The 24,016-nt window shown below is 43.4% G+C and overlaps 1 protein-coding gene across 2 annotated transcripts in view; it reads right to left on the reverse strand.

The window, feature by feature from the left end:
- Window positions 1–3,726: 3,726 nt before the first annotated feature.
- The window catches only part of TFAP2E (transcription factor AP-2 epsilon), a 48,738-nt gene continuing 28,448 nt past the window's right edge, over window positions 3,727–24,016 (reverse strand). For both annotated transcript variants that reach the window (XM_030219201.1, XM_030219200.1), the window contains 4 exons: window positions 21,265–21,493; window positions 16,277–16,395; window positions 6,227–6,368; window positions 3,727–4,979 (listed from right to left, as the gene is read on the reverse strand). In XM_030219201.1, the coding sequence (XP_030075061.1) occupies window positions 4,691–4,979; window positions 6,227–6,368; window positions 16,277–16,395; window positions 21,265–21,493 (779 nt within the window). In that variant the 3' untranslated portion in view covers window positions 3,727–4,690. The remainder of the gene's footprint in view (window positions 4,980–6,226; window positions 6,369–16,276; window positions 16,396–21,264; window positions 21,494–24,016) is intronic.

Consider the following 24,016-nt stretch of genomic DNA (forward strand, 5'->3'; position numbering starts at 1 on the left):
TGACGGGAGGAGGGGGGCGGGACAGAGAGGGAAACTGCGCTGAAGGGAACCGCTGACGTCGCTACCGCTCCCCCCCCCCCCCCGGAGTCGCCACCACCCCCCCTTCACCCGGCCCGGGCCCTCTCTTCGTTATTCAACTTACAGCAGCGCCGAAACAGCAGCAAGCAGCAGCTCCCGTTGGCCTTCCTTCACTGCCTGTGCCCCGCCCTCGCCGACGTGACGTCACACGAGGGCGGGGCACAGGCAGTGAAGGAAGGCCAACGGGAGCTGCTGCTTGCTGCTGTTTCGGCGCTGCTGTAAGTTGAATAACGAAGAGAGGGCCCGGGCCGGGTGAAGGGGGGGGGGTGGTGGCGACTCCGGCGTGGGGGGGGGGCGGTAGCGGCTACCTTGGGGGGGGGGGGGGGGGGGGACATGGGGGGTCTCAGAAGGGGGGGGGCCTTGGAACTGGGAGGGCTGGACTGAAGGGGGCCTTCCAGCTGGCTGGGAAGAAGGGGGGGCCTTGGAACTGGGAGGGAGGGAGGGAAGGAAGGGGGCCTTGGGAGCTGGGGGGGCCTTGGGAGCTGGGGGGCCTGGGGCCTTGGAACTGGGAGGGAGGGAGGGCCGGGGGCCTTGGGAGCTGGGGGGAGGGCCTGGGGCCTTCGAACTGGGAGGGAGGGAGGGAGGGAGGGCGGGCAGGCAGGGGGCCTTGCAGCTGGGAAGGGGGGAGGACTGGAGCCTTGGAGCTGGGAGGGAGGGCAGGGGGCCCCTTACAGTTGTGAGGGAGAGCAGGGGGCCTTGGAACTGGGAGGGAGGGAAGGGGGCCTTGGGAGCTGGGGGGGAGGGCCTGGGGCCTTGGAACTGGGAGGGAGGGAGGGAGGACAGGGGGCCTTGCAGCTGGGAAGGGGGGAGGACTGGAGCCTTGGAGCTGGGAGGGAGGGACAGAGGGGGCCTTGGAGCTGGCAGGGAAGGAGGATGGCAGGGGGCTTTGCAGCTGCAACGGGAGGGGGGCCTTGGGGAAAAAAAACATTCCAATACCCGCCCGTTTTTACGGGCTTAACGGCTAGTCTTACATGTTCAGTGTACAGTGCTGCGTATGTCTAGTAGTGCTGTAGAAATGATAAGTAGTAGTAGTAGTAATCTTTGGGCTTCCGGAATCTTGCCACTCTTTGGGATTCTGTATGGAATCTTGCCACTCTTAGGGCTTCCGGAATCTTGCCACTCTTTGGGATTCTGTATGGAATCTTGCCACTCTTTGGCATTCCGGAATCTTGCTACACTTTGTCCTTATCCCGTAGAGCTTACAATCTAATCAAGACAAACGGGACAAATGTCCATCAGGGACTGTCTCTTACATGTTCAGTGTACAGTGCTGTGTATGCAGGGGTGTGCTGGTAAATTTTTAACAACGGGCTCTCTCTCCTGACATAGCCTGCCCTGAAATTTGGGGGGAGGGGAGAATACATGCCTCTGTCTCCCCTCCCTTGTGCGGGCACGCTAGGCATACCTTTGTCAAGCCCCACCAGCCAATAAATGGACTGCCACCATTCTCTGCTGTTTGTTTCTGGCTCTGAGCAGCATGCTGGAACCTTCTTGTGCTTGCATGAAAAGTCCCAGCCTGATGCTCAGAGTCAGAAACAAGGAGCAGGGAGCAGCAGCAGTCTATTTACTTGGCTGCTGGGGCCAGCATCACTGCCAGCAAAGTAAAAGAGAATTCAGGAGGGGGCCCAAGCCCACATTTTGGGAGTCAGTTGTTAAAGTAGCCATGGGGAGGCCTACTTTAACAACCGACTCCCAAAATTCTTAAAAACAAACGGCTCTCGCGAGCCCTTGAGAGCCTGCTCCAGCACACCACTGTGTGTATGTCTAGTAGTGCTATAGAAATGGTAAGTAGTAGTAGTAATCTTTGGGATTCTGGAATGTTGCTACTCTTTGAGATTCTGCATGGAATCTTGTCACTCTTTAGGATTCCAGAATCTTGCTATTCTTTGGGGTTCTACATGGAGTGTTGCTACTCTTTGGGATTCTGTATGGAATCTTGCCACTCTTTGGGATTCTGGAATCTTGCTACACTTTGTCCTTATCCCTTAGAGCTTACAATCTAATCAAGACAAACGGGACAAATGTCCATCAGGGACTGTCTCTTACATGTTCAGTGTACAGCGCTGCATACGTCTAGTAGCGCTATAGAAATGATAAGTAGTAGTAGTAGTGGTTTAAAAAAGGTTTGGACAAGTTATGGAGGAAAAGTCCAAGTCTGCTATTGAGACAGACATAGGGAAGCCACTGCTTGTCCTGGGATTGGTAGCATGGAATCTTGTTACTCTTTAGGATTCTGGAATGTTGCTACTAATGGTGTTTCTGCCAGGCACTTGTGACTTAGATTGGCAACTGTTGAAAGCAGGACACTGGCTTAGCTGGACCATTGGTCTGACGCAGTATAGCTATTCTTCTGTTCTTAGCTTAGGCATGAACACTTATGCCAGGTCAACGGCTAGCATAAATTGCCATAGCTAAGTGCGCCATGCAGTGTGCGCAGCTAACTATTCTCTAACCTCAGGAAAAGTAGCCCCACATCTACAGGAGACAGAGAAGATGAAAGACGAAACCAGTTGCTAAACGTAGCAGAACACTCACACGGAACCTAAATTCGTCCTGATAAAAATCGCAAAGGTGTCATAATAAATATTGATCTTACATAAGCAATTATGCTCAACCATGTCCAGCTAGTTAGTAAGACGTAATGTAATATTGTTTACTGGATACTGAACAGTTCCACTGTAAGTTATTACTAATTAATGTTAACTAATCTTTTCATAACATCATGTCAGTAAAGTGGGTTATAAATGCCAAATTAAATGTGTCATGGCGACACCCCCCTCCCCCGCTCTGCCCACAGGTACAGCACACTTCTGGTTACACATTTTATAAGTTGGGCACCAGTTTTATAGCATAACGCCAAGCAGGGCCATGTGTATTGGGCAATTAATGGTACCACTCTTCCACATCGTTGGCATGCAGCTGTCAAATAGTTTTAGGATTGCCTTTTAAATCAGCAGCCTTGCTAAACCAGGATGATTGAAAACACTGCTATGTCTCATATGCATCTGATTAGCTCACTGTCCAGGAGACTTTCTGGAGAGCTAGAGATGTTTTATTTGTACTTAAACCATATTTTGAGACAATTAATAGGGAAAACCCCACCATCCTGCTTTAGAGAGGATATGACGTTACATGGCAAAGTATTTTCATTGACTGGTTTTCAGTAATGGTGCAAATTGGGGGGGGGGGGGTGATAAACATAATGGGCTTGCATCTTCCCAGCTCATGCTGTGAAACTTCTGTGAGGCCATGTACAGGTACCAATGTGGGCAAGAGCGGTCTTCAAATACATGTAATTTAAGAGCATGAGATGGGCATTCTTCGGACACAGCTACTGCAGTCTCAGATCCACAAACCCAGGGTGTATCATGGCTTGTATTCTCTGTTACGGCGCTGGGGCTCCCAGATTATATTTTTCTTTCCACCCCCAGCATGGAATTTTTACTTCATCCCATCCTTTGATTCAAGGAGTCCAGGGTGGTATCCTGGAGTCCAACTAGAGCCATGAGGGTACAGGTGTGAGAGTGAAGGGGAGCCTTGTCTTCCCTATATGTTCAAACCATAGAAAATCCAAATGGATTATACACCTTTCAAAAGAAAAGTACCAAACCCAACACAAGCAGATATAAATACCTTGCACTGGACATGTTAAAACATTTTGATTTAATTACACATAAATAAATATTTACATGACTTTGTAACAGTTTAGTCCTTTCTGTGCTGGTGTAGAACCTTTTCTTTCTAACATTGTAAAAGACAGGGGCCTTGGCTGCCACCCAAACGGGTTCTGAACCCAGATTACAAGCTGCACAAATGTGAAATCAAGGTTTCCTTTCAAAGAGTTTGACGGCGTGAGACCTTAGAAACCTGTCCGTATACAAGAGCCATTTTTCCTGTCCTCTGTTCTGGAAAGAGATGTTAAAAAAAAAATCCATAGCCAAAGAACGTAATGTGCGTTGTATTTGTATAATTGCTTTCTCTTTTGAAACTGTAAACAGTATGAAAGTGCCTGATCCCAAAGTGGTACAAGTTGATGCTCTCTCTCTCTCCTCCTTGGAAGGGAAACTTGGTTAAAAGTGTTGTCCTTGTTTCCTGGGTTTGCTGTTTCCTCCCAGGTTTAATCTAAACCATCCTCCCAACCACCATCTGTTTCTAATTTTGTCTTAAATAAAGAGAGACAAAGAATTTGTTTACACATCTTTCCAATAGATCTTGCTCATGACAGAAGCTTCTCTTTGTAAAGAGCATTTTGCACATGACGGTAGGTGAACTCAGTACTCTGTGTTCTGTCTTGTTCCATCATCGGTCCTTTCCAGTTGAGTGTGGCCTTGATAGTCTGGGATTCAATTCAGTTTCATCTTATATGCAATGTGTTCATTTCTTAAAACACAATTCATGGGTTTTTTTGTGCATTTTCAAGCTGGATTGTTTTTAAAGTTCAAATTTATTGTCACTTTCTGTGTTTTGTAGGTTTGTTTTTTTTTTTTAAATATTCTCCCCCCTCCCCAATGTTTTTGGCAGGACCAGGCCTCTCCTCTTACAGACTGGAAGATCTGATTCCCTCCCCCACCCCCTGCCTTCCCAGTTGTGGATGCCCCAGGGTGGAGGGGGGTTATTTTCGATGCTTCAAATCCTTATCTGAGGTTTTGGAGTCTCCGACCACATGGCCATTGCCTGTGCTACTCAGGAACATTTTATCCACACCTTTCAATGACTCCACCAGGTAGTTCTGGAAGGCTGTGAGAGCTGCACAGAGCGCTGGTCCCCCAAAGCCATGCGTGATCAAGCTAAAGTGAGTGAGGCAGCTCTGTACCCCAGGCTCCAGGATCAGAGATGGGCGGCTGTTCCCCAGTGGAGAACGATCCTGAGCCATAAGGTCTGCAAACTCTTTACAGATTTGCCTAAAGAAGAAAGGAGGAGAAAAAAGGAGATCAAAGTGAGAAGGTTGCACTTGGTATTTCTCTCAGCTGCATCTCTGTTAGCTAACTTTAAGTGAAGGGCTTCAGGCTGCCAAAGTGGCTACACCTGCCTTTGCCATTGTCACCTCTCCCTGAGGATGTTTCCCATTGTACTTCTACTACTTATCATTTCTATAGTGTTACCAGAGGTAGCCTCCCCTCACATCACTCTCATCCCAAATACTGTGCTACAATGGGTCTCTCCTCCCACCACTGCCTTTATGCTGCTGACTGTAATAATTTGCTGGACTGCTCATGTAAGAAAGCAAAATGGTTTACGATGTATTATAAAGACAGAGAGAGAAAAAAAACTCCTGGCAGCATTCTCTTATTTCTAACTCTAACCTCCCACTCCCCAAATTGTATATACCTAGTTACTGTCAGACATAACATGCTACGAGGGTTAAGGAGATAACTATGCACAATATTCCCCGTACAGTTTTCTGTATAATTTCAGAGATCTGTCAGTATAATACGTTGCATGGCATTGTGGACCCTGTCACTGCAGCGTAAACACAGAATAATGCGGCACAGGATACCCCCCCCCCCCCCAGATGCATTAACTGTCCACAAGTCAATGAGTCAGCAGGCAAAGATACTGGCCAGAGGGCTGTAAGTTCAATGCTTAATATTGTTAACATGGCAACATTTAATAAGTAGAAAAGAGCTGGGAGATCCAAAAATGATTTGGGGGGATTCTAAGGGGTTAAGGAGGAGCTTTGCTTTATAGGTAAAGAAAAAGTTGCTGCAAATGAGAGGGGTAGGATAGAGAAGTGAAAAATGTAGGTACAGTAAAGAGATGATAAAGAAAAGGATGCATGCAGTTGAAATGTGTTAAGAAAATTCTGACGATTATCTAAAAGGAATGACCACAAATGAAGGCGTACTTGAGAGGAAGAGGGGAAAGGTGCCTGATAAATCTGGTCAAAGGAAAATGAGATGTGCAAGTTAACTATTCTTATACTGGAGGGCAGGAAAGAGAGCAAAGCAAGAAGCCCAAAGACATTAAAAAGGTGAACGTCTAGAAATGTGGACAAAGAGCTGCCCAGTGTTGCATTGAAGACAGCAACTGCTCGGAACGAGTATTCACTTTCTAGGAAACTCTGTAACTTGGAGCCTTCTGAAACTGTAGGGTGAAGCTGAACGTGACTGGAGGACTGTCCCCCGTGTGCAAACGTCTTCCCACTCACTTGGTAGCCAGCAGCATGTTTTTCCTAGCGTGGAGCTCTGTGGGGTCAGAGTGCTGACGGCACAGGTATTCCGCTGCTGCCTTCGCAGGGAATTCTGTCTCACACACATAACCAAAATCCCGGGCGAGATGAATGGCTTCCCCTGGAAAGGAGACAGAAATGAAAGGTCAGTCCACAATTGAGACCTCTTTGAAGGTTTTGGGGGGTTGTATCAGATCCCCTACCAACAATGGATGGTCAAGTTAATGCTTTGATTCAGAAGACATTTTCGAAGCTTAGGCAATTACAATGAATAATAAGTTCTTTTCTATTTGACCAATTCAGGATTATAGTACAATATTACATACTAAATTCCATTCCTGTATATAAGCTCAGATTGGTCGTGTATATTACGTTCTAGACAGTCAAGCTGCAGTATTCTGAAATGGTGAATATTATATAGTGTTAACATACTGCTTCAAGGACTGCATTGCTTACCTGTTAATCTTATACAATATTCCAAATTAAGCTGTATGGTTTTTAAAATATTACTTGGAAAGGCACCGTTTATACATGTCTCATTTATTATTAGTCTCTTCCTCCTTTAGAAGGTCATGGTTTAAAGAAAAATTGTCTCTGAATGAATACAATCTTTTCCACAGAAGAACAACCATACTGAGTCAGACCAATGGTCCATACAGCCCAGTATCCTGCTTCTAAGGTCACCAGTAGTTGGCAGAAACCCAAATAGTAGCAACATTCCATGTCTGTCTCAATAGCAGACTATGGACTTTTCCTCCAGGAATTTATCCAAGCCTACTGCAAAATAAATAAATATAGTAAGCCTTAGGTGGGGATACTTGTCAATCCATTGGAAACGTGTGACATTTTGTAGATTTCAGATATAGATTTAGTGACCTCTGCAACATTGGTTATATCCCTGGTTTGTTGTGATTCCCTATTCTGTATCATGTGAGGGTCTGTCCATATTCTGCTAGAATGTAGTATCTGTGTGGGAATCTAACAGTCCAGATTGTTCTAGTTTCCCAGCTGCTCTGATCTGGAATGGACTGCCATCTGGATTCAAAACGACTGCGTTTTGTTTCATGGAAAACTGAAAACTCATCTTTTTAAGGTATCTTTGGATATTTAAACTCATTATTACATAATGTTATTTAGCTGATATATTTTGTTTGCGACATCCTAGTAACGTGGATAAATTTGTTGTGATCGGCATGGAACCTGGATGGTGATGATGAGATACAACTTTCTGTGTTAATACAGTATCTTACAGGCTGAAGATACTGGGTGAAGACATTCACACAGACCTAAGGAATGAAACTGATCCATCCATATTCTAGCACCAGCGTGACACATGCTGCTATTAGGCCAAACTGAGCAAATTCCAGCTTGCTGAAACAGGGATGACCAGCAAAATCAGAGCAAGCCTTAGTAATTCACACACGTTAGCACTGTAGGAATTCTTTTGCATGAGAAGATAAGAAGGAATTCCGCCTACATAGAATTTCTTTTGTAGTTAAGAATAAGTAATTTGTTGAAAAGCCCATCAAATGTTTCCAATTTCTACGTTGGTTTCCAAACACTCACACCGTTTTGGTGAAAGGGGATAATACTGAAAATGTGTTTTTTTAAGAAACAAGTTGGTCAAAGCCCATGGACAGGTGAACAATGCAATTAAAGATGGCCATTACACGGGGCAATGTGGAGATATTCCTGCATATCCAATAAAAACATTAATCAATAAGTAGCAGACACAGCACGGTTTGCTAAGGTATTGTGTGTGTGTTTGGGGGGGGGGGAGGGGTTTACTGTGCTATAGCTAGTTGTCTTGGCTTTCCTGTCCTCAGTCCTTCACTTTTCTTTCCTTACTTCCCCTCCCACCATCCCTATCACTGGCTGAAGATGTGACATTAGAGGAATCAAGTCTATACTGAGACTAAAATGACTGTTTCATACCAAAGAGAGCAGAAGGAGAGAGAATGACTTGTTTAAAAAACAAGGGGTTATTTATCAAATCTATTCTTTAATGAGGAGATGGGGGAGGGGAGAACATGAGGGAAGGTTTCTTGTCCCCCACATTGAACAGTATAAACTGAAGTGCCTAAGGGGGCTTGTAGTAAGCATCCATCATGGCACAGCAGTGCCCACCTATTGATTAATTGATTGGTCCGCAGGCACCCCCTGAAAATAATCTGAGCTGATAGGAATTGATTGCCCTGCATATCCTAACCCCACTTCAGACAGACAAACTCATTTGGTTTTCCCCTGCTGCTTCTCCATATTAAATCATCCATCCTGATGGCATTAAGCTAGTTCTGAGAATCATCCCGTCTTCGGGAATGGATGCAGGGCACAGTGGCATAGCCTTATTTGGAATGCCATGAACCTTGGCAAACAAGATTCCTCAATTAGCAGCGATCAGAAGTGCCCATGTGGGAAGGCAGTGATGGCTTTTGCTTTCAGCCATGATTTGATAAATATATACAACGGTTTTCTGTGTAGGGCAGATTATAGACAACAGTTGGCAAAGAGATGGGCACCAATGGTTGAAGTCAAAGTTATAAGTCAATATTGGGTGAGTGAACTTAAACTTTGCAAGATTCAGCTTAATATGTAGACTTGGTTAAGAGGCATCAGAATAGTGGGTTTTTCTTTTTTCCTCCCTTTCCTTCCCTTTAAATGCCAAGACAAAGCAGCAGACAGTGGTTTAGACAGTATCCTTTCCTGAGAGGTGGTGGTGGTGGGTGTTTTCAGATATTGCTAGTTGGCGTGGGGCATGGGGGAATAGAGAATATCATTGGTAGCCTATAGCACCAAGGAGAGAAGAGGATGAGAGGTCAGCCTAGTGAGACCAAAACGGACCATGTAAGCACCTTGGACTTTCAATGGAGATTAGAAACTGCCTGTTTACTGGCTGATCTCTGTGCTGGGATCACTGAGCCAAAGGTGTGGCTTTTGGTACATGACAGAGTGAGAGGCCAGCAACTTGCAATTTCAGGAGAGCTCAGTGGACATTAAAAACCAGGAGAAAGGGAAGGTTGGAAGGGCTGCAGAGAGTCACATGCCATCACCTACTGATGAGTGTACTACCACAGAGTAAGGTGGTTTGGGGGGAAGGGAGAGAAGAGGGGGTGTTGAAAATGAGAGGGTTGGAAGGGGTTTTATGGAAGGGAGACATGGGATAGAGGGTATTACACACACTGGAAGGATATTTACCTATATAGCATTGGGCCCATGAAACAGCCACTTGTTTGGATTACATTTTTTCCCATCAGGAATGATTTCCTAGAGTGACAACAACAGATACTGGCCAACTGGTGATCTCCAATCATACCCTCATATGGGTAGACATTGAGTATTCTCAAAATATCTTTATAATGAAGAAAGTGTGCTGCTGCGGCTAGGAAAGCGAATAGAATGTTGGGTGTTATTAGGAAGGGTATGGAGTCCAGGTGTGCGGATGTTATAATGCCGTTGTATCGCTCCATGGTGCGACCGCACCTGGAGTATTGTGTTCAGTACTGGTCTCCGTATCTCAAAAAAGATATAGTAGAATTGGAAAAGGTACAGCGAAGGGCGACGAAAATGATAGTGGGGATGGGACGACTTTCCTATGAAGAGAGGCTGAGAAGGCTAGGGCTTTTCAGCTTGGAGAAGAGACGGCTGAGGGGAGATATGATAGAAGTGTATAAAATAATGAGTGGAATGGATCGGGTGGATGTGAAGCGACTGTTCACGCTATCCAAAAATACTAGGACTAGAGGGCATGAGTTGAAGCTACAGTGTGGTAAATTTAAAACGAATCGGAGAAAATTTTTCTTCACCCAACGTGTAATTAGACTCTGGAATTCATTGCCGGAGAACGTGGTACGGGCGGTTAGCTTGACGGAGTTTAAAAAGGGGTTAGATAGATTCCTAAAGGACAAGTCCATAGACCGCTATTAAATGGACTGGAAAAATTCCTCATTTTTAGGTACAACTTGTCTGGAATGTTTTTACGTTTGGGGAGCGTGCCAGGTGCCCTTGACCTGGATTGGCCACTCTCGGTGACAGGATGCTGGGCTAGATGGACCTTTGGTCTTTCCCAGTATGGCACTACTTATGTACTTATGTACTTATGTACATACTTGGTTAGGAGATGAAAGGAACAGCCTAATGGTTAGTGCAGTAGGTTCAGAACCTGGGCAACTGGATTCAGTTCCCACTGAAAAAAATTGCAAGTTGTTTGGAGATCTGACTCATTCGAATGTCACTGTGCCCGTATTACAGTGTTTAAAGTGTACTTGTTTAACAAACACTTTCTTCCTGCCACGTTGGGTTTCTAGCTCAGAAGGAACAAGGGCTAAAATCTGGAAGATGAACCTTCATGCGTAATTTCATGGGGTCCCTCCCCTCTTTTATAATCCTCATTAACTTGCATCAGTTTTTTCATCACGGTGGGAGTTTTTGACTAGGGATAACGTGCCAAGACTTCTTCTGGGTCCTTGGGCTGCCTCTGCAGCAGTTCCACTTCTGGCTAACACTGGGCGTGGGAAACCTGAGCCTGTAATCCATTTCCCTCTGGATAACAGCGCAGAGCACTTCCACTGAGCCAACTCAGAATGTTAATTTCTAATCTTTCAGCATAACATTATCAGACAAGGAAAAGGTATGTCTCTTGGATACAAATGCACACGGGAAGCCATGATTATACAGCCAGAAAACAATCTATGTTCTGCCAGGAAATGAGTCTAAGGTAGAAGAAAATACTGGAGAGAGAGGAGCAGGTGTGCCAGGGTGGGGAAGGTAAGCAGACGTTCTTCTGATGCTCAGGGATAAATACATTGCCCATGAGTGAAGAAGCTATATGGAGAGATGTGTTTTCATTCATCACATGTGAACAGAATTGAGTCCTAATCTAAAACTATCAGCCCTTCTTATGATTCATTTACTTTTTCAAACTAACAGAAATCTGTGGGATTGTGCCCTGCTGTAGCAGGATGGTCATGTTATGGTAGCACCAGTGGAGATCAGAAAAGCTGGTAAGAACCATCCTGGGATGCTATATAGAAATGATACTACTGAAAAAAAAGGTGTCAGCAAAAAAAATCTAATTAAATCCTGTGGTCCTGATAAAAAGTCTACTTCAGAGCACAGAAAACAAAGCAAAAAATGTTGAGCACAATCTAAAATAATTTTAAAAAATAATAATTTAAGAAATGTATTGTTAGTCCCCAAAGAAGTATTTCTTTTTATCACCCTTTGTTTCTGTTAACTTCCTGATGTCAGGATTTGCTGAAAGGTTCAGTTTGCATCTGTGCCGTCTGGAGCTGGTCTGTTTTTGTAGGTTCTGTTCTTGAATTGTTGCATTACTTTTTTCTCAAAGGGCCAAAAACAGCTTACGTAAAATTCAAAAATACAATAAAATACATAAAAGGGTCCAGTAAAAGACATCACAATTTCTGTAATAATGCACAACACACTGTATCCAAAGACAATCCCTTCTTTTGGTTGAGGGTTTCAACCTACAAGGAATCCAGTTCTCTTGAGAACCATCAGAGCTACTAGAACATCACTCACGAAAGAGAACATAGACCAAGGTCCGTCAAGCCCAGCACCCTGGCCAATTTAGGTCACCGGGAACTACCTTTCAGATCCCCCAAAATAGATCCAGCTGAAATTTAATATGGGCAAGTGTAAAGTGATCCACTTAGAGAAGAACAATCCATGATGCGTGGTTCCATATTAGGAGTCACCGCCCACAAAAGGATCTAGGTGCCATCGTTGGTAAGTTGAAACCCGCTGCTCAGTGTGCAGCAGTGACTAGGAAAGCACATAGATTGTTAAGAATTATTAGGAAAGGAATGGAAAACAAAACTCAGAATATTATAATGACTTTGTATTGCCCCATGGTGCCACCACACCTTAAATACTGTGTGCAATTCTGGTCACCGCATCCCAAAAAAGATATAACAAAATTAGAAAAGGTAGAGATGGGCTATGAAAATGATAAAAGGGATGGGATGACCGGTATAAGGAAAGGCTAAAGCGGCTAGGGCTCTTCAGCTTGGAGAAGAGACGGCTGAGGGGAGATATGATAGAGGTCTACAAAATACTGAGTGGAGTGGAACAGGTAGACGCACTTTTGAAAAGAGTAAAACAAGTGGTTCACAAGGACTAGGGGACGGACACACAATGAAGTTACTAAAAAGTATATTTAGGACAAATTGAAGAAAATGTTTCTTCATTCAACATATAATTAAGATCTGGAATTCATTGCCAGAGAATGTGGTAACAACTGTTTAGCATAGCAGGATTTACAAAAGATTTGGACAAGTTCCTGGAAGAAAAGTCCATAAACCATTATTAAGGTAGACTTGGGGAAAATCCACTGCTTATTCTTGTGAGCACAAGGCATACCAGGAAGTTGAAACCGATTATCCCTTGACAAAGCAATCTGGCGAAACAGGTCCTGTCGGGATAACGAAGGTTCCTGGATGCTCCTCAATATATATATAAGACGCACAAGATAAGTTATTTTGATAGTCAAACAGTGGCAGTCTAAATAGATAACTTCCTACTGTTTTATAAGTGTGTGCCCTAAGTACTTTCCATACCAATATATATTTTCATCAAATTTGGATGGAGGGGGTTGTCAATGATTAAAGACCGTTATGGCTGACAGACAAGAGTACTTTGTCATACATACAGCCAAATGATAACATATGAGACATCCCCAAGATTCAATTTGTATAGTACTGGGTGACTCTCACTTTTCTACTTTTTATTTTTGTATATGTTTGCTGAGTTTTGAGAACACAATAAGTAGAACGCCTAATTCTTTTGACAGTATTCTTGTGATAAGCAGCATGGATTCTATTCTACTGTTTGGGATCTTGCCAGGTGCCTGTGACTTGGATTGGCCACTGTTGGACCTTTGGTCTGCACCAGTATGGGAGTGGTTATGTTCTTATGTGCTTCTTGCATTTCCCTCAGGGATGAGTTCTAACTCTTCAAGGTCTACTTGATTCTTAACTGTTTATGGACCTGTCCAAACCCCTTTTAATGACAACTAGGTGCTCTGGCAACAAATTCCACAGTTTCATCATTGACTTTAAAAAAAAAAAAAAGCAACTTTCTCCAGTTTGTTTTAAACAGGGGCAGCAGAACACTTTTGGTTGGAGGGGCCAAACCAATCTCCAGCCCTGTTGTCCCCAGTCTCGCTAGTTGCTTATATTGTGTTGGTACAGTTTGAAGGCAGAAATAGCTGTTCCCTATTTACCTGTTCCACCCCCTCAAACTTTTAGAAACCTTTTTCTATCTCTGTCTGCTGTCCACAGAGGCAAAATCTGTTGCGCCTTTCTTCATAAGGGAGCTGGTCCACCCCCTTTATCGGTATCTTTTCCAATTGGACTAAACTTTTTGAGAGGGGATGACCAGACGTGCATGTGATATTTCAGATGCCGGTTCAGTTGCACCAAGGATCAATGCAGCAGGTTTCTCTGTTTTTATATTCTGCATCACTTTCTAAATCCAGACTTTTTTGACTGCAGTGACAGTGATTCCAAGATCATTTTCAGCCATGTAGAAAGTATAATTAAAGCTGTGCATCACTTGTCCACATTAGAAAAGGGAATGAAAGCAGAGGAAAATCAGATGGGAATGTCCAGGCTCAGAAAGCCCTGGACCAAAACAGGACATTCTCGTCGCCCCCTCCCCCTCTCTGCAAATGATAAAACCTATCTTCCTCCCTAGAGGCTGAAGACATTTCAGGTACCACAGCAGCAGTGACACTATACTGTTAAAACCCAGGCCTCGGTTCTTTTGTAGACTACAAACGAACAGAGCTCATTCTACAAATCCGTCTTTTTCCGTAACATGTAAATCAGCCTTCTATTAACTGTACCCCTCCCACCCTGTCCTTCCCAGCAACCTCAAGTTAATGAAGCGACTAATTTAATTTGTTGCCAACAATAGGGATGAATCTCTATTCAAACTGCAGGCAGCTGCCACAAACCCAGAGAACAATGGTTTAGGGAGCTGAAGTCAGTACCAGAGCAGGAATGGGTTTCTCACCCATTCCTTTCCCACATGGAAGTCTTAGTTGTGGCAGGATCAGCTTCAGAGAAGGGCCAATACCACAGGTGAACCTTCAGTCTTGTACCCCACCTCAGGGTCAAAGCTTCCGCCCTTCTTTGCAATATTATGATAATTAAACTCAACAAGCATTGCTAGACTATTTGAAAGTTGCCTACACACTGATGGTTATTCAAGTTAATGCAGCTGTCAGGACTGGAAGTTTTCCTTTCAATGCATTTACTCTTCGCCGCCCTGTAGAAGAGATGCCATCTTAGGTGGCTGCCTAATCTGCTAATGCTGCCTTAGGTTGCAGGTATCAATGACCTTGAGATTTACAGACCTGGATGGAGCTATGTCATTATCAGAAATGGAGTGTACAGGCACATTTACATATAAGAATATTTATGTACTCATCTCAAAAACTGTAAAAATATATTAGACAAAATATTACTAAAGTATACAGTGATTACAAAAATATACTTTCCATTTTAAGTATCAAAGAGAATCAAAATGAGTTAGAGCCAGAAAGTGTCGTAATATGGAATATATATTCAACACTTATTTTAAAAAACTTAATTCTCCCTCATAATTATAGATCTTAGTGGCTTTTATGAAGTAAACAAATATATGTTTAAAAAAAACACAAACAAACAAAACTCCCATCAGTGGCAGACTGTAGACTGAAGTGCAAAGGAAGGGGTGCTGAAGGGCAAGACACCTAGTCTTAAGAATAACCAAAAGTAATGCAAAGAGAGAGATCTGATAATAATCCTTGGAAAAGGCTTTTGAAAAAACCCTGGTTAATTCAGGATTATCTTATAAAATGAAAGGGAAATTAATAAACAGGGATCCTGAAATTTCTTGGAAGAATACATTGTTTGGGGGTTGATTACAGATAGTGAAGAAATGAAATTTTGAATATGATTTGATGGGTTTGCTTCATTTATTCATTTGCAGGGGTTCCATATGCTGCCATTCATACCCTGGTACAACAAGTCAATATATAATAATTTTAAAAAAAGTGATCAATTTTATGATAAATGTTTGTTGATATCTGGGAAATGACTATAATCCACCTCAAACTCATCAAAGATAAACTGCAAATAAATACCACACTTAAAATAAAATGTTTGTGTAAAAACAGCAAAAGTAGAAACCGATGCATGGAAAGGATTCACCAGAAATGATCTTAAATTTGTGAAGTGTTCACAACGTCAAACTACAGGACGAGTTTGGCACAGTCCATGTTTCAAAAAGATTTCTTTTGGCACTTGCTCTCGTTGACTGTTCACTTGGAGCCACTGGTCAAAGAAAGTGGGTCCCTGAAGCAGATCGTTTCAAAATGCAGACTGTTCCTACAGTTTGACATTCTGGTGCTTTGTGACCACATGATAAATTTAAGTTCATCTTTTATGAACTCTTTTGACACATTCATTTGGAATTTTTGCAAAATGTATCTTAGGTAAGTCCTGTGGCTTCAACTCATTCTATCTCTATCATTGATATTTAAAGTCTATATTTTTTTTTAATCACTGTATGTTTTACTTGTTTATTGCTTGATAAATGGGCACCATTCCATGGTCCCTGAAAATGGGCCTGTATGTAAGATCTTTAGGAAGGCAACTTGCTGAAGTTGCAGTGTTTCACACAGACTCATTTTGGCTAGAATTTCTTTGCCTGTGAGGTGAAATCACCTCATATGATCCTGAAAAAAGCCACAGCAATATGGCTGAAATGTTGCTCAAGCAAACTCTCAGACCACCCAGACAACTGCAGTAACTCCCCCCTCTACCTAGGGGGTCTCAGATCCAAGAAACCTCGGGGAAATAAGGCAAGAAAGCAGGGAAACATCCCCACCCAAACTGCAGCCTGCAGAATCCTGTGTTATCATATCTGCAGCACCTTCCCAGCAGCTCTGGCTGTTGAGAAGCCTCTGAAGGCTGATGAGGGCCTCCTTCCTCTATTGTTGTAATTACTCTACAAGATCCTTACCCTCTACCAGGGAGGTCAGCAGAGTGACATTGGCCGCCTTGCGTCTTCCTGCAGGTAAGTTGAGCCCAATTTTCTCCAACCTCTCTCTTAAACATCGTCCACCATTTTTTGATTTTGCCCTAGAAAAGAATGAGTAGTGTGGTCAATAAAAAGATCTCAGCTTGTACTTTTTATTGACTTGTTTCTTTTCTAGAAAAAAGAAAACAAAGATGAAGAACTTTGAGTATTAACAGCTGACCTCAAACTTCTCAGCTCTCTATCAGGCAAGGAGAATAACGATGATTGATCCAGATACAATACAGAAAACTGTTCCCAAACCTCCACCCTAAAGACCTCACAGTCGGCAGGGTTTTCAGGACATCCACAATGATTATGCATGAGATCAGTTTGCATACAGTTGAAACCCAGTGAATACAAATTAATCTCATACCTGGTCCTTGTGGAGGTCCTGAAATCTCAGCTGGCTGTAGGTCTTTGGAACAGGTTTGGAAAACCTAATTGTAATTATATTCTCTCTTTTTTTTGCCATTTATCTGGTTGTAAAATCACAATTTACCTCTGTTATTGAAAGCAAAACTATCACCGAGCCCTGGTGTCAAATAAGAGGACATGTCATTGGTTTAGAACAGCGGTTCTCAACCCAGTCCTCCTGATACACCAAGCCAATTGGTTGGATCTTGTGGTCCCAGAGTGGACATTTGTTAAGAGTTCCTGGTGTTCAGGATGTTCATCGTTCTAGATATTGTGAAAAAGAATTTTCTGTAAAGGCTTCTCATCTTTGGAATATGCTGAGTGAGATTTGAGGAATTCTAGTGAGAATTTGAAGACTCATCTACTTCATGTGCTTTTGGTTGAAGGGGTGGAAGAGGTTGTATCTGTGTACTATGTATCTTGATTTTTAAATTGTTGTATACTGTGATTTTAACTAGTAAACCACAAAGAAAGTGACTTGGGTATTGCATTAAATGAATGGGAATAATAAATAAAAATATAATATTTCTCTAGGAGGTGTAGTGGGGATGGCTCCCTCACTAATTAAACTACCTGAAAAAGATCCAACCAGATGAGTAAAGCTATTATCCTCCAAAACAGAGAAGGTACCTCCTGCCAGATATGGCTTATCATTCTCTTCCCTATGGGCTAAAGAAACATCCACGCCATGTCTTACTTCTTGCTTTGTGGCATGGACAGTGAGTGGAGTGTTGGGTTGATGTGTGACTCTAATTCACAGCCCCCATAGTTTAACTGTAGGGAAGTCTCCAAGCCCATCTCTTCTTCATTCCCAGGAACCAAAGGCATTTATTGGTTTCTGTGTTACTAGTACATTCACCTTTGGAAAATTCTTTGCTTGCCTCTTACATTTCACCATACTAATCACTCGTAAATTCTAACCAGACAATTGCCCAGGACTTTGCCTCAGCTTCTCCTTAGTTCTTCCAAAGGGGCATCCAAAAGGACAGGTCTTTCTGCTGGCACCCCATCAGGTGTGGGCCTAAAGCCACATACTACAAATGGCCACTCTTCCTTAAATTCACCTCCGAGCATAGTAACATAGTAAATGACGGCAGATAAAGACCTGTACAGTCCACCCAGTCTGCCCAACAAGATAAACTCATTTTACATGGTATGCGATGCTTTATATGTGTACCCAAGTTTGATTTGTCCTTTCCATTCTCAGGGCACAGACTGTAGAAGTCTTGTAGTAAAAGCTCTGAAGATTCTGGAATCCTAAAGAGTTACAAGATTCCGGAATCCCAATTAGTAGCAACATCCCATGTAGAACCCCAAAGAGTAACATAGTAAATGACAGCAGATAAAGACCAGTACGGTCCATCCAGTCTGCCCAACAAGATAAACTCACTTTAAATGGTATGTGATACTTTATACCCAAGTTTGATTTGTCCTTGCCATTCTCAGGGCACAGACTGTAGAAGTCTGCCCAGTGCTGTTCTTGTACTAAGTTCTGAAGCTAACGTCAAAACCCCTTAAAAGTTACACTCCAGCCCACCATTTCACCACAGGGCTAAGTGCTGCTGAAGCGTCTCTGGATCTGGTCTCCCCTGCTAATTCAAGCAGCTGCAAGGGAGTACATCCCAATAATCTGCACGACCACCAGTTTGTGGTTCCTCAACCTTCCCTGTAAAGATGCTTCTGGTCTGTGAGAAAATATGGGTGGAGGAATGTGGAGCCAAGATGGTCCACTGCCTCTGTGCTGTCATGTTGTCTGTTAGCAGCCTGCTGCATTTTGGGACTTTCTCAGCAGTTTCCCATCTCTCAGAACTTGTCCTACTGTCACCAAGGCTCTGGGGCAGGACAGTGTTCTTAGAGTTTCCAAAGTTATTAGTGAGCCAGAAAAGATTCTCTCCTCCTCTTCTTATCATCAGCCCTAACACCAGAGGTTTTCTTCCTGGTTGTATGGCTGGGACTGATGAACAGTAATGTCTGTAACACACTGAGGGGCATAATTGAACAAAAACGTCTATCTCCATGGGCGTTTATCTCCGAAAAAAATAGACGTCCATGTTTTATTCGACAATTTGTGAGCTGGGCGTTTTTGTTTTTCAGTGATAATGGAAACCGAAAGCGCCCAGCTCAAAAACGAATAACTCCAAGACATTCATGGGAGGGGCCAGGATTCGTAGTGCACTGGTCCCCCTCACATGCCAGGACACCAACCGGGCACCCTAGGGGGCACTTTTACAAAAACAAAAAAAAAGGTAAAACAGCTCCCAGGTGCATAGCACCCTTCCCTTGTGTGTTGAGCCCCCCAAATCCCCCTCAAAACCCACTGCCCACAAGTCTACACCATTACTATAGCCCTAAGGGGTGAAGGGGGGCACCTACATGTGGGTACAGTGGGTTTGGGGGGTTGGACGACTAATAAGCATTAAGCAGCACAATTGTAACAGGTAGGGGAGGGATGGGCCTGGGTCCACCTGCCTGAAGTCCACTGCACCCCCTAATAACTGCTCCATTGACCTGCATACTGCTGCCAGGGAGGTGGGTATGACATTTGAGGGTGAAAATAAACAGTTGTGAAACGTCATATTTTGTGGTGGGAGGGGGTTAGTGACCACTGGGGGAGTCAGGGGAGGTCATCCCCGATTCCCTCCAGTGGTCATCTGGTCATTTAGGGCACTTTTTGGGGCCTTATTCATGGAAAAACAGGGTCCAGGAAAAGTGCCCTAAATTCTCGCTAAAAACGCATATTTTTTTTCCATTATCGGCGAAAGGCGCCCATCTCTGATCGGCCGATAACCACGCCCCAGTTCCGCCTTCACCATGCCTTCGACACGCCCCCGTCAACTTTGTCCGCATCCGCGACGGAGTGCAGTTGAAAACGTCCAAATTCGGCTTTCGATTATACAGCTTTATTTGCTTTTGTGAGATAAACGTCTATCTCCCGATTTGGGTCACAATATAGGCGTTTTTCTATTTCGATTATAAGCAGGACTGTCTATTAATTCAACAACATAGAATTTTGATGCCAAATACAACAAGATAAGTCATCAAGTTTCAATTCCTCCCCCATTTATAAATATAATTGAATGCTTGTTTTCACCCTCTCTGTTGTGAAATTTTATTTTGAGGTTAAAGAAAATAAAAACTGATGTTCAAACATTAGCTATCTGTTCCACAAAAGGAATACAGTTGCATACTGATGACATCATAGGAGGAAGCCAAACTATAACATTATTATAAAAGCAGGATTTCTCAATCCAGTCCTCGGGACACACCTAGCCAGTGTGGTTTTCAAGATATTCACAATGAATATGAATGAGTCAAATTTGCCTGTGCTGCTTCCGTTGTATGCAAATGTATCTCTTGTATATTCATAAGAACATAAGAATAGCCATACTGGGTCAGACCAATGGTCCATATAGCCCAGTATCCTGCTTCCAACAGTGGCCAATCCAGGTCACAAACACATAGCAGAAACCCAATTAGCAGTAACAATCCTTGGGCTAGCATGGGGCAAGCAGTGGCTTCCCCCATGTCCATCTTAATAACAGACTATGGACTTTTCCTCCAGGAACTTGTCCAAACCATTTTTAAACCCAGATAAGCTAACCACTGTTTCCATATCATCTGGTAACTATTCTTTGAGTGAAAAAAGTTTCCTATTTGTTTTAAAGGTATTCCTATGTAATTTCATTGAATGTCCTCTGGTCTTTGTACTTCTTGAAAGACAGAAAAATCGATTCACTTGTCCCTGTTCTACACAACTAAGGATTTTGTAGACCTCTATCATATCCCCCTTCAGCAGTCTCTTTTCCAAGCTGAAGAGCCCTAACTTCTTTACCCTTTCCTCATATGGGAGGGTTGGGTGGGGGTGGGATGGAGAAGGAAGATACAAGGCTGGAGATTGGCCTAGGATACCAGTACCCTTGCATTGCCCCTGCCCCAGAGGCTAGGCAACATATCTAGCCCCTAAAACCTCTCTCCCATGGGCACTGAAACACAAACCATGGGAGATAGAGAACAAAAAGATAATTTTATAGGATGAATTATTATTATGAGGGATCTGCATATATCAGGATGCTGCCAAGGAGACCCACCTGTTCTCAGTGGAGCTTCTATGCCTTCAGATCCCTTCAGCACAAACATGGGAAGGGAAGGAGTTCAGTTCATGGGCTTCGCCTACATGTTCTGTGCACTGCATGGAACTTGGAGACATTAGCAAAGTTTTGGGGTCCTGGAAAGTCATGCATCTAGTTTTCCATTAATTTATTTGTTTATTCAACCCTTTGCTTTGATATCTATTGATGATTAAGCAGTATAACAGTTTGCAAAATTTTGGAAGGTCAAACAGAATATAGACAATGGACAAACAGTGCCCGTTCCCCTCCCCCCCCCCCCCCCCCCATCTGTTCCTTAAGTTCTGTTCTGTAGGTGACATGCTCTGGGCTCCTTTTGTCCCCCTTACAAAGTCTAGTTCTCTTCCACTGGTCAGTCGCTGAATAATCAGATGCAGCTCGAGTCCTTACCTCCTAAGAACTCCTCCAAGAAGAGAGGCATTAAGACATTCTGGAGGTGACAGCCGCCTCTGGACTTCTCCCACTGTCACTTTGTATTTGGAGGTGGAGCTGAGAAGGGACAAGCGTCCAGGAACTGAGCAGAAAACTTCATTTGGATTTGAAACTCCTCCAATCAAGCTTTCTTTGTTCATAGACAGTGAGGAGATGGTGTTAGCATTCTGCTTGGAGGAAATGGGCACTGAGATAAGGAGACAGAAGTGACATGAGTTAATTTTAAGGTTCAGTTCAAACCACTTTCACTGAAATAGATTAACTGTGTTATTTATATCTTCCATTTATCACCACCCAAAATGAAGACACAAAATCAAAGCATCACATACAGAAAAACTGAAAATCTGTCCCACTCAAGAGATGGCCTGATTAAAAGCCAGGTTTTACAATATTTAGGGAAGCTCAATAATGAATTAGTGGTTTTAAGTATCTTGGTCAAAGACTTGCACAAATTAGGACCAGCACAAGAGTAGAGAATTGTGGTGGTGACCACTGCGATCAAGCAGTCTATCCAACGCCCAAATAAATAAATAATCAAATTGCTACGTTAGTCCACTTAGATATGTGGAAATAAGGGTCAACAATCAATTTGTAGGTGGGACATTTTTATTGCACTAACTTCATACTTTTGAGAGTTCTCCTCTCTTCCTCAGGTCAAGTAATAAAACAATGAACTTCCACTGGGTTTTAACATTGGGATCTGAGAAGGCCTCACTTCCTGGGCATAACCCCCCTCCCCCCCCCCCCTCCAGCCACATCCCCCACCTAACACTTCCCCAAAGCCCTCTGCTGCTCTCTTCCCTCCTTTACCTTGTAAGTCAAGAGCAGACACACTCATGGTCTTGCATTAACAGTTGCATAACAGTTAAGAATGACACATTTATGGTACAATGTGGCCAGGAGGTATTGCTATGCTGATTCTGTGCATCATCCAACAACGCCATTTTTCGAGTGATAGTAGCGCTGTGTCAGATTGACATGCAGTGAATATGTGAAGAACACGGAGACGTTACAGAAATCACATGAAGATGCAATTTGCATAAGACAAGCGATATTCTTTCTTCAGTTGATGAATCAGAAGGTATGGAAATTTGGTAATGAGTCTATAACAATTTATACATGAACATATACTCAATATTTAAGAAAATACAAAAAAATGAGGACCAATGAGGAATACAGGTGCTGGTTGGAGTTGGTGAATATCTTCCATTTATATCCGCCTTCTGATGGTCCACTAAAAAAATTGAAAACATAATTTGGAGAACTGTTTATTGTGTGTTTGCAAGTTCTCGTTATAGGAAGTATAGCAACCACATCAGTTCAAACAGTTATTGGATTTAAGGTAGCAACATGACACTAGAGACGACAGATGTGTATAGTTACACAGTGGAGCAATTTTCCACTATAACTCAAAAAACGGCATTTGATGCACAGAAGCAGAATAGCAATAGCTCTTGGCCGGACCTTCAGAATCTACATAAAAGATTGATTAGAGCACAACGTCATGGTGATACTTTAGTACAATACATTTATGATAAGAACAGGCCACAGCTTCATGTATTCTATTGAAATCGAGACAAACTTTGCATATCAAACAGGACCACATCTCAGCTGGGTAAAGGATCAATATATTAAAGAACAAGCCCCTCCCCTCATGCTACCTGTCATAAAGCTGGATAGACAATGAATACCTTTGATAGTTACAGTAACCCTCCTCCATTGCTCTTCAGGACCTGCCTTGCCATAGCTAGGGCCTGAGAGAGCTGCATGGACATCCAGGCCATAACACTGGTCAAGTGACCCTTACCTCAATGACTCCACCCCAAACAACCCATAAGCTAGGGTGCCCCCCCATCTATGACAATACTTCCCCAAAATATTTAACTGAACAGGTAGCCACTCACTGCCATCCTATTAATAGAGAGTGGGCAGGTAAGACACCTCCCAGGAACAGGAAAAAGCCTGAGCTTGAAGGCAAATTTTTTTTTTTTTTATTATGCTAATCCGCAAACGAACCTTTTCCGGAGGTGCGAAGGCGGTAAAATGAGAGGACATGAAATGAGATTGAAGGGGGCAGACTCAAGAAAAATGTCAGGAAGTATTTTTTCATGGAGAGAGTAGTGGATGCTTGGAATGCCCTCCCGCGGGAGGTGGTGGAAATGAAAACGGTAACAGAATTCAAACACGCATGGGATAAACATAAAGGAATCCTATTCAGAAGGAATGGATCCTAAGGAACTTAGCCGAGATTGGGTGGCAGAGCCAGCCGGTGGTGGGAGGCGAGGATAGTGCTAGGCAGACTTATACGGTCTGTGCCCTGAAGAGGACAGGTACAAATCAAAGTAGGGTATACACAAAAAGTAGCACATATGAGTTTGTCTTGTTGGGCAGACTGGATGGACCATGCAGGTCTTTTTCTGCCGTCATTTACTATGTTACTATGCTAATCTGCTCCCCACCTCCCCGAGCACTCCCCCACCAGCCTAGAACCAGGAAATTCACACCCTGTCATTTTGATGGAAAGTAAGCTGATCATGGGTTGCCACGAAGCCAGCCACTCTCGAGGAGCCTGCAGAAGTAGGCTGCCTGCCACCCCCATGTTAACATTACGCTCATATCGGGGTCTCTCACACTGGATTCAAATAGTACAAATCCATCAAGGTTTTAGGTTGTCTGCATATGTTAATACAGCTCAGAGAAAAGGGGGTGG

Source organism: Microcaecilia unicolor, chromosome 11 (genome assembly GCF_901765095.1).
Source record: "Microcaecilia unicolor chromosome 11, aMicUni1.1, whole genome shotgun sequence".
Lineage (NCBI taxonomy): Eukaryota > Metazoa > Chordata > Amphibia > Gymnophiona > Siphonopidae > Microcaecilia > Microcaecilia unicolor.